Source organism: Carya illinoinensis, chromosome 12, assembly GCF_018687715.1.
Source record: "Carya illinoinensis cultivar Pawnee chromosome 12, C.illinoinensisPawnee_v1, whole genome shotgun sequence".
Lineage (NCBI taxonomy): Eukaryota > Viridiplantae > Streptophyta > Magnoliopsida > Fagales > Juglandaceae > Carya > Carya illinoinensis.
The window spans coordinates 22,145,393-22,155,945 of record NC_056763.1 but is presented as its reverse complement, the minus strand read 5'-3'; the positions used below and the strand labels follow the sequence as shown (position 1 = coordinate 22,155,945).

Genomic DNA, 10,553 nt, shown 5'->3' with positions numbered 1-10,553 from the left:
TTTCACCGTCCGATCTGTCTTTGAATATCTTATATTCTATATTTTTCTCTTAAAATTAAATTTTTTCGAAAATTATTAACCCCTAGCAAAAATCACAACCTTAAAATTATTAAACAAGTGCCAAATCTATAAGATAAAAATTACTAAAATAAATTTGTAATTTTAGGTTATTTGTTGTTTAAGGCTCCGTTTCGAAGTCAAGTGCAGTCTAATGTTAAACTAAATTTAATATTCAATACCTAATTTTCAAATAATTAAATTTATTTCAACTCAAAATTTCTTTACACGTGAGACTCGTAACCTTTTTCAACTTCTTATAAATACATAAAAAATTATCTTAACATCTAAATATATTTTAAACCCATCTTAAATAGATATCATAAAACTCACTCCACCATCTCAATTCACTATTATTTATAAAGAATTCAATTTATTTTAACTCAATTCAGCATCTAAATGAAATCTAAATGATTTGTGTAATCTACTTTAACATAAAAAAATATTTTATAATAAAAGATTTTATAATCTAACGTATTTATATCGAGATACGGATTTTTTTTATAATACCTCTTTATAAATCAAACATTTATCAAATTATTAAAATTCGACGGTTAAGATTTTAACAAATTATCGATTTCAAATGGAAACTAATATAAGGATGATTATTAATATTTACTTTTGTATTAACAATTTTTTTGAGACGAAAATTAGTAAAATACTGTTTATGATGATAAAAAGGCATATTAAAAACTTTTGAAAAACAACAATCTGATAGGGAATTGCAATTTGCAGAATAGTTTTTTTTATTAAATTTTGAGAATATTGTATACTCAATTCAATAGTTTTACCATTTTATATTATTTTCTTATTCTGGCAAATCAGGAATGCATTAGATTCTACTCAGCATCTGAATATCATACTTCAGATGCTTTGTTGTTTCTCTTATTTTTTTGTGGTTTCAGTAAAGAGAAAAATTTTACTCGTCATCCATACACCGCACGTGATTTTTTTATTTTTTTTCTTGACAAGTATGTGGTATAGGAATGATGAGTGGAATAACTCAATTAGTTTAACAGGAATAAAAAAAAAAAAAAAATTGTATGTAGCGTGTGGGATAAAGATCAACGAAGCTCTTTTATCAAACCATGAAGAAGCTACCTACCCTTCCCTTCCCTTATCCTAATAAAACAGATAGCTTAATGATATTACACTGAAAGTCTTTTTTACATGAAGAGGGTCAAACACAGTCACTGCAAAGGCTATTAGTACTACTTCAAGCAATTACAAACGTTTAGTTCCTAGAACTAGCAATCAGCAAACTGACAACCACTATTTCAAATTAGATTACAACGGACCAACAGAGAGTGGCATGAACCTTGGACCGCATACAGCTACAAAATGGTAGCAATTGTCTCACATTCACAATGAAAATGGATTAGTTTGACGTACTTAAAAGTGATTTCCCTGCTCAACCTGATACAGATATAATCTTCAAGTGTAGTCAGAACATTAGACCCACCATGGCTTCTCTGTTAGATCCTTTGAGAACACATACCGGAACCTTGAACTATAAGGCAGCCACTCTATGATCTGAGATGCCTTCTTGCCAGATTTATGATCAATGCATTTGTGTATCGAATCACGTAGCTTCTTATCGACATGTTCAGTGATCCATGTTAGAAGATCATCTGAGCTGAGAGATGCTTCTCTAGCATATCTCTCGAGCACCTTTGGTAGAAACACTTTCCTCGACTTCTTTACGACTACATTTGCTTGAAGAAATTCTCTTTTTGCCACTTCTAATTCCTCTTTAACATTTGATGCTGTGTAGAGTTTTAGCTATGAAAATTTAACAACAAACTCTTAATTGACTGTAAGCGATGTAAGAAACCAATCATGACTTACAATCACAGAAAATTATAAAAGACATTCCATCATTTAAGTGCTTGCTAAAAGCAGTTAAAATCCAACTAATTTTAGAGAAAGAGAAGTGAGAAGTTACCACAGGATCAGAAAAGCTTCCAGTACAAAGACTAAAGCAGGCAAGGGGTTGGGAACTCTGAAGACCCACTTTTGAACTGAGTTGTCTTTCTTCACCATATTTTTTTCTCAAGGCAGTGGAAAGGATGGTTTCTAGCCACTGAAATTTAAGCAAATGCGGATAAAAGATAAGTGTGGGTCAAGTGACGCCATCTGTTGAAACTATGCCAATATGGCAAACTAAAGAAGAAACAAAGCAGGAACTGTTCGCCATGAATTTTAATATCGGGTCCATCTGCAATCATCTGTTGGAATTAAATTAACAACAATTTCCAAGATTATGTCAGGGCCCATCTTTTCCACTTTCGTGCATGTGTATCTTTGTGTCTTCTTAAGTGAGAGTAAGGAAAGTACCCTTCCCATTCGAGGTGCTCGAAAGCAAAATATTGAATGCTCTATTGCATTTGCACTTATGACATGGCCACCAATGTTGTATGCAGCCTGCACTATACGAAGAAATCTATCAACCAATATTTCAAACATCAGAGAAGTCAATAGGTCTTGGTCAATATTTCAACCAATATTGACCAGGACTTTCTGTTTTCAAAGTCTTGGTCAATAGGTCATATTTCTTGTAGAATAATTCGGCTGATATCTATTTATATCCATAAAACAAATAATGGAAAATGAAAAGATATCCACATAAAAGATCTTAATTTAAAAATAAAAAATAAAAAAATAAAGAACAAAGAAAAGGGTATGATTGCCCTCCCTTGCAAGTAGGCAGGAGCCATGGAAGTAATCTGAAAAGATTTTGCTCTATTCCAGAACAGGGTGGACAGGTGGAACTATGAAAGCATCTTTCAACAATTTCAACAAGCCCCAGTTACTGACATCGTTGGAAGCAAGATTTGGTGGACACGGAAAACAGAAAGTACACATTTAGTGGATTTTTAAGCGGCCTTTTTAAATGGTGAGAGGTGCTTTGGCAATGTACAGAGCTGATATTCCTAATCTCCGTAGTAAATGAAATTCTTCTCATTTTATCGTAATAAGGTTATTGATAATGGTTTTGACACCTTGTTTTGATGTAACCTCAAGGCAATGATTGTAACTACGGTTTTTTATTCCTTTGAAAAAAAAGGCCTTTTTAAGCAGTCGTAAAGTTCTCCGCATCCAAAAGTTTATATATCCCAGTAGTTTTTCCTATACACAGTGAGAACTAAAAAAAATTATTTTAACCAATGGCATCACAAGACAAAGAAGAGCGCTACCTTGTGAAATAAGGCTAACCTTCTCAAAGAGCTTTGGGGGATTCCATATGCTAAATATGCCTGTGCAAATCATAAGAAAAAATTACATGTAGTACAAATGGTAAGATCAAACCAACACCTAGGATTATTCTTACATGCATTAGAAGGGCATTGTACACATTGATCCAAAATGCAATTTGGGCATTATTTTCCATCTGACTGGCATTCACCCTTTCCAGTTGTTCCACCAGAACTCTGAGAACCATCAATCACATAACGAGTCAACCCTACTACATGAGATTAAACGATACAAGGAAATGGTATATTTTATGATGAGTCGTACCTATAGGAAATAAGTATTTGCAGTGCACATGCTAAAATGATTGACCCACCAAAAGATTCAAAATTTGCGAACTCAGATCAGACCAATATAATCAATTTGCTTCACTTAATGGCATTATAAGATGTTTACCCTTAATCGTACTCCATCCCCAAATATTTGAAAAATATTTTCTCCTTGCTGGAGATCTAAGATACCATAGTTCAGGGGATGTTTTAGCCAAACCGTCCATTGGATAAACGGTCAAAATTTTAGAAGTCGGACTTCCCTAAGAAATACGTAAAAACTATGAAGAGCTTTAGATCAATTTAATCCCTAGGGGTTCGCTCGAGTGGTAAAGGCCTTGGTTTTGGTGTATGCTCCCTCCAAGTTCTAAGGTTCGAGTCCTATTAGATGCAAACAATCTCTATGAGCGATCGGACTGGAGGATTTTTCCCTTGAATTACCCAAAGTGCACTTGTGGAGAACTCCTTGCCAAGGGCCTGTGCACCTTTGGGATTAGTCAAGATGCTATTCTTAGACACCCGGTGCTAATAAAAAAAAAATTTGTTGATGGCATCCTTAACTTTTTCTTATGATAGAGAAGCTCCAACCAAAATTCTGAGCAGAATCACAACATACAGGCCCAGTAAAAGTAGCAAGTGGAACTTTATTCAAATGATGCCCCAATGAACACCTTCTTGTTCTCCAGATAGAGGACTCGTAGTTATTAGTCTGTATTGTTATAACTATGTCTATTATTATTGAAAATCACAACCATGTTTAAGGAAGAAACCTGTAGTTGTTGATTGCATACGAAGCATGAGAAAAGTGGCTCTTATCATTTGATATCCAAGATATTTCAATCATTGGTTTGCAAGACCAATCTCGGTTCTCCCCAATTGTACATCGAGGCTGTATAACATTCCTGGACGACCTTGACGACAAAGGTGATCGATTCTTTTCATTATTTACAGATGCTTCCTGGCTAAGCCAACAATATATAGCAGCCATGCACCTGACCATCTCCTCGGATAACTTGCTTGGACACTGGTACAGATGATCTTTCAAAGTTCGCAGCACAGCTGCTTTCGGCAAGGCCGGAACCTTTTCTCTGACCTGAAAACAATTCAAATACGAAGGTTTGGATAACCACATGGGATTATATGGAAACCTGGTGACAGGAAGCACATGCTAATAATTCAAAACATGAGCAAAGAAGCTTTCAGGATCTCCCACTGAAAGGAAACCTATCAATTTAGTTGAAATGATGTCACTCCATGTAATCCTAATATCATCCCATACATTTTGAGTGATAGATTTGCTTCAATGAGGAGGATAAGGGGGTAGAATTGCTTCCAAATGCTGTAAAAGACAACAGAATGATTTTCTTAGAGATTTACGTCATATAATCTAACTTTTGTGTTCATCCTATTTGAGCCGTTGGGAAAGCCAATGTTGAGCATGCAGAAGCCTAACCTAGTTGATAAATTGAGTGACCACCTCCAGATTGCCACACTCAAGCGGCATAAATAATACATTTCATTTAATTCTAGATTTGGATTTTTCAGGGCTTTGGATTACTCATCCAACGGATTTGCTCCCTTCAAGTGGCCCTTAAGTTCGGGCAAAAACTTGAGGGACCTTCACAAAACTTGAGGGACCTTCACAACATTTTTTGTTGCCTGTATAAATATTTCGGGTAATATTAAATAAGTAATAAATGTTGTAGGGTCAATTTCATATGTCTATCTCTCTCCCACTTAAGACTCTCAAGTTTGGGAAAGAATTTGAAGGAATCTTGATCTGCTAAGAAAAATGACTTGAATTCAGCCTTTTTTTGGTACATCCTACTTTTTATAAATAGTCTTGCACCAAGCTTACACTCTAAAGCCCATCTGCCCATCAGCCATTAACACTATATGCAAGATCCAGAAGCCAGTTGCCCCCAAAACTCAAATGCACTAACATTTTTCACACTGAAGCCTTTCACAAGGTATTTATGTTCATCTAATGATGAATTGACATGAAAAGTTCGAGGTGACTATCTTCATAAGTGCCACACTCCCATCCACCTGGCAAACCACTCTATTCAGAAAATATATGTATATTATCATATATGGAGAGCACACTTTTTAAGTTTTACAAGCAGCCCCAAAGAAGCTCCTTGTTTTTAAAACCACAAGAGACATGAGACACTTTCTTAAGTGGAGGACAAGTTAGATCCATATACCAACATCTACAAACTCTCTTGATAGATATTTTCGACATCTACTGCAATGAAAAGAATAATCATGTGTCAGACAAACCCAAAGATCTGAATATTAAGTTCATGTAATTATGTAAGATCTTTTTTTCTTAATGATAAGAACAATATTTCAATTAGAGAAAATAAAAGAAAAAAAAAATCAAAAATACATTTGCAAAACAAAAAGGGAGATAAGTATACATAGCATACCTGAGCTGGGTCAAACCAAGTCTTTTCAAAATCCATGTTTTTGCTTTTGCCACTAGATGGTGGTGGATGACTACTCTTAGAGAATCTTTTCCATGGATCATCTAATGAAACTAGAGCTTGTAAAGGGTGCAATGGAAACTTTTTGGAGGAACAAAATGCACTTGAAATGATACTTGGATGTTTCCTGGATCCATGCTTTGTATGGGCTGGGGAAGTTTTGACTGAGTTTTGCTCTGAAGGTGGCCTACTAACACAGTTATCGAAAATATTCCTGTAGAGAGAGAGAACGTGCTGCTCGCGGTTTGCAACCTCTTCTTCAAGTAATTCAATTTCAGAAATCAATTCCTTTGTCTGAAAATAGGACAATAGTTTGCAGGTTATTATTAACTCACCATATTCACTGATGATAACAATTAACATGTACCAATTCTGCCACAAAAGTATGCATCAGGTGCATCTGACCAATTCTCATGAAGAATGAAAGTGATTTTTCCCTTGGTAAATGCAGCAGAAGCCTCACACACTGGACAATAGAATTTTGAGCAAGTAAAAAATGGACTGGTACAAAAGATTCTCAATTGATAAAACACCTGTGAATTGGTAAGGTTAAAACTCTACCCTCCCATAAGTTGGGGCATAAGGAAATATGAAGAATGCACGATAACAATAACAATAATAATAATAATAACAATAACAATAATAAAAAGGAGAAGAAGAAGACAGAGAAGAAGAATGTGATGGTCTAAATTACAAATGGAATATTTCCTTGATTTTCAACTTAGTGTTCATCTGAATACTGGACAAGTATGAAACATTCTTCTTCAAGCCTTGGTTATGATGAAAAAAGAATAAATAAATATAATGCAGTAAAGTAAATAAACTACTATACCTGCATACATATGTACATACAAATTCCCACATATTTGTCTTCGTGCATAAAAAAGAAAATCTGAAGTTTTGAAAAAGTCGAAACAGCCCTTTGGAATTGAAGTATGAATCAAAGGCAAAGTCACCTGAACAGTGAAATGCCGATGTCCAGGAGATAAAGTACTTGAAGCTCGGCCCATTGCCCTCTCAAGCATTATGCGCATAGATTTCTCTTGCTGCAAACGGAATTGCAGCAGCTCAATCTGTAGAGCAGCAAATATATTTAGATTAACAATAATAACATCAGCTCTACAACCAAATAACTGCCATTAAAAAACTATGATATGCTATTCAGTTCTAAATTTGGATGTGAAAAACAACCACAAATTAAGCATAGAGAATTTGTATTTCCATGTCTTAGAATATAAAGAGAACAGGAAACCCACTTCCAGCACTCACATCTTTTTCCAAGGAGGCCCGTTGATTTGATGAAGTATTCTTCTTAATACAATTCGCATTGTCATGATAGGGACTTTGTCCCCTAGAAGCACAGGCTGAATGTGGTAGCACCTGTTATGTTCACATTTGGAAAAAAAAAGGGTAATAAATGCTTTAGGCTATGTTCACCCAAGATTTTAAGCATGGTCATTATTGCCTTGAAAAATGGCACAAGATGATTATTAATAAAACAAAGGTCTGTGGTCTCACAAATGTTTCATTTTGTTCCCTTTTTATGGAATGCAAAACTCCACCTCTTGAAACACTTGCATTCTTGTCAGAAGCACTGAAAGAAAAAACCAGAATTAGATTATCAAAAAGGATGGACCTGAAGATGTTGACTCTGAAATGTCTGAGAAGAATTAAGAAATCAGTGTATTGGACTACGGAATCTCCTATGCACTACTCTACTTGGTTGATGCATCATCAAAAAATTTTAGATTGGTTAGACAAATCATCTTTCACAAGAGCAATCACCTGGGACTAAAACATTCATCAAGTCATATGCCAATAGTCTGAATTCAAACCAGGGAAACTTGAATGGAAAGTCACTTAGAGGAAGAACGCAAACAGAAACAGGCACAGATGAGAACTCACTCTGGCATAGCTATTTTTTTCACCAAACATGGTGCTTTAAACATTTATTTCGCTGCATGGATTTCCTGAAAAGTTACTTGTCAAATCTTAATTACCAGTTCAAGCATAGTTACTTCTTATGCATCGACAAGCCAAGGATCCCACGGCTCCCCCACTCACACACACAGAGGCTCCCCGAATTCGAGCATACTCATTTATCTTCAAAATCTATTAACCTCAACTTTTTGCCTAAAGACCCAAATACTACAAGAAACCATAAGTTAGCTCATTAAGCAATCCATTTCCAATAAATTTTGTAAATGTAAAAGAAAAGAAAAAAAAGAAAGAAGAGGAAGACCGTATAACATCTAATCGTAGCAATTCAACTCAAAAAGGTACAAAAAGGGAATATCGGATTTTCAGCTAACATATAATAACGACAACCGAAACAAATTAAACTATAAATAGTAAGTAACAACGTTCAAATGAGTTCAAGAGCTAGACCTCTTAGAGCGCCTGTGGTGGGAGTGAACATGCGAGTTTCCCAAAGTATCTCCATTCTTTCTCTTCGCACCTGCTGTTTCTTCAACAGCACTAAAACCACCCATTATTCTTTTACTTACAAAAAATACCCCAAACCACTCACATTCTTCTTCTAGTAAATAAATCTATTACACCATTCATCTACACCGACCATAAAGAAAAGCATCTGAAATAGATAACATAGAATAGATCATATGGGTGTAATTTGAAATGGGAAACGTACACCGACGGAGAGAGAGAAAGAGAGATAGAGACTTGACTAACTAGCCTGGATGTCTGGTTGAGACATGGAATTGTTTTACCATAGCGGGAAAGAAAATGAAATGAGAAGTAAATAGGAAGACTTACCCCAGAGACCGAGGTAGCGGTAGCTGCTCTGCGAATGCTGGGATTTCAAAGTTATTACTTTTGGGGTCGTTGGGAGCATTCAATGATGCAATTTAATGCCTCTGTGTTCAGCGACTCTTTCTGCGTATCGCTCTTGCTCTCCATCTCCCTCCCACATCGTGTTATTTGGTTTTTGAAATGAACGTAAATGGTTTGGAGACTGCTGCTTATGTTTATGCACGCGCGCGCGTTGCTCCCGCCAGAATCTCTGTATCTGTTATGCGGCATGCCTGTGGCTGTGGGTCCCGCACGGGCACGCCTATTGCATGCCCGGAACATTCCAATAGATTTCGTAAGATTCTACAAACGAGGTACTTTCAGTATTGAGTTTTGTTATATTTCAGCAGAGTCGCGCATTAATCTATGTACTAATACTGATTTATTTATATTTAAAATTTAAATTAACATTATTTTTAATAAAATTTATTTTTTAACCAGTCACATCATATTAATGCACAAATTAATGTACAATTATACTTGTAACTATATTTTTCCTTCAATATTCTTGGTTAACATATGAGATTAGCTGAGATTTTTTTTAAAAGATATATAAAATATTATTATTATATAATATTTTAATATTAATATTATTTAAAAATTTAAAAAATTAAATTATTTATTATATTTTATATAAAAATTTATGAAAAATATAATAATAAAACAAGATATTTTGAATAAATAAACGAGATTCAAACAAAAAATATATATAATAATTGTAGTTGTGAGTGTGTAAATGTCGTATAATCATTTTAAAAAAATAAATAATTATGGTATTTTTTTTTTAAAAAATAAACTTCACTTTTTTTTAAAACGACTACATGGTATTTATGCACTCCACCACTGTATCTAATATTACTTAAAAAACTCATGAGTGGCTTGGTAGGATTTTTTTAATTAATTAATTAACTATTATTGTTTTAAATGTGGAATCTTAAATAATTTCTAAAAATAAATTGTTTGCTTTAATTCTGGAAATGCACTACAATAAAAGTGACTTTTCCCAATAAAAATTTTAGTCGAAGAAAGTGCTAAAAATCGACGCCTCTAGCTTTTCCTAGCGATATACACCTCGTTGGTTGTTCGCCCGTATTATTCATTCACTTCTAATCTATTACAATGAAAGTAAAAAATCACTGCTAAATGGTTATCTTTACCAACAATTTTCTTTTCCCCAAATAGTCCAAAATATCACTAGAGTTATGATCTGTGATTTAGTTCAAAATCGTTCAAAAAGATTAATTTTGGCAATTTTTACCATCTCCAAAAATACTAAAATTGCCACAAAGCCATATTTCCATCGTTCTCAAAACATTGCTGCAACTAACTAATTAGTTTTGAAAACTCATTTGTGGTGATTCTAAAATCATTGGCAATGCATCTTTCTCAGCGATTGAAAAATCGCTACTAAAGATCTATTCCTTGTGGTGAAGGAATGTACCCAAGAGTCTCAAATAACAAATCTTGACCTCCAATGCTTCAAAAGTTATCAAAAAATCCAATTAAAACATGACGAATTACACGGCATAGTATAGGGAGGAGACAAGTTCAACCTAGGTTTTTGTAGGAGGAAGATGGGGTGGAGAAGAAAGCTCGAGGTGGCAATATATTATACGACTCGTTAACTCAACACGAACACGACACGATAATAGCGGGTTAAGGTTTAATCTTAATA

General features: G+C 34.5%; 1 protein-coding gene across 3 annotated transcripts; it reads right to left on the bottom strand.

Annotated features, from left to right (window-relative positions):
• Nucleotides 1-1,174: 1,174 nt before the first annotated feature.
• On the bottom strand, nt 1,175-9,003 carry LOC122289434. 3 transcript variants are annotated; one of them, XM_043096409.1, is made up of 13 exons: nt 8,843-9,003; nt 8,456-8,660; nt 7,586-7,661; nt 7,337-7,447; nt 7,024-7,140; nt 6,435-6,533; nt 6,011-6,361; nt 4,349-4,671; nt 3,389-3,488; nt 3,255-3,314; nt 2,395-2,481; nt 2,003-2,140; nt 1,175-1,839 (listed from the first exon to the last, which is right to left on the bottom strand). In XM_043096409.1, exons 2-13 carry the CDS (start codon nt 8,557-8,559, stop codon nt 1,510-1,512), a joined length of 1,896 nt encoding a protein of 631 aa, XP_042952343.1. In that variant the 5' UTR covers nt 8,560-8,660; nt 8,843-9,003; the 3' UTR covers nt 1,175-1,509. The 3 variants fall into 3 exon arrangements, with proteins under 3 accessions (XP_042952343.1, XP_042952344.1, XP_042952345.1); XM_043096410.1 differs by lacking the exons at nt 6,435-6,533; nt 8,843-9,003 and having other exon boundaries at nt 8,456-8,829; XM_043096411.1 differs by lacking the exons at nt 1,175-1,839; nt 2,003-2,140; nt 8,843-9,003 and adding an exon at nt 2,147-2,285 and having other exon boundaries at nt 8,456-8,836.
• Between the last annotated feature and the right edge of the window lie 1,550 nt (nt 9,004-10,553).

Coding starts and splice junctions, on each gene's coding strand:
- LOC122289434 (XM_043096409.1), bottom strand. CDS start 8,559: ATGGGTGGTTTTAGTGCTGTTGAAGAAACAGCAGGTGCGAAGAGAAAG. Junction 4,672..6,010: donor CTTGGTTTGACCCAGCTCAG/GTATGCTATGTA, acceptor AATTGTTTTCAG/GTCAGAGAAAAGGTTCCGGC. Junction 3,489..4,348: donor TATGCAATCAACAACTACAG/GTTTCTTCCTTA, acceptor GATGGTTCTCAG/AGTTCTGGTGGAACAACTGG.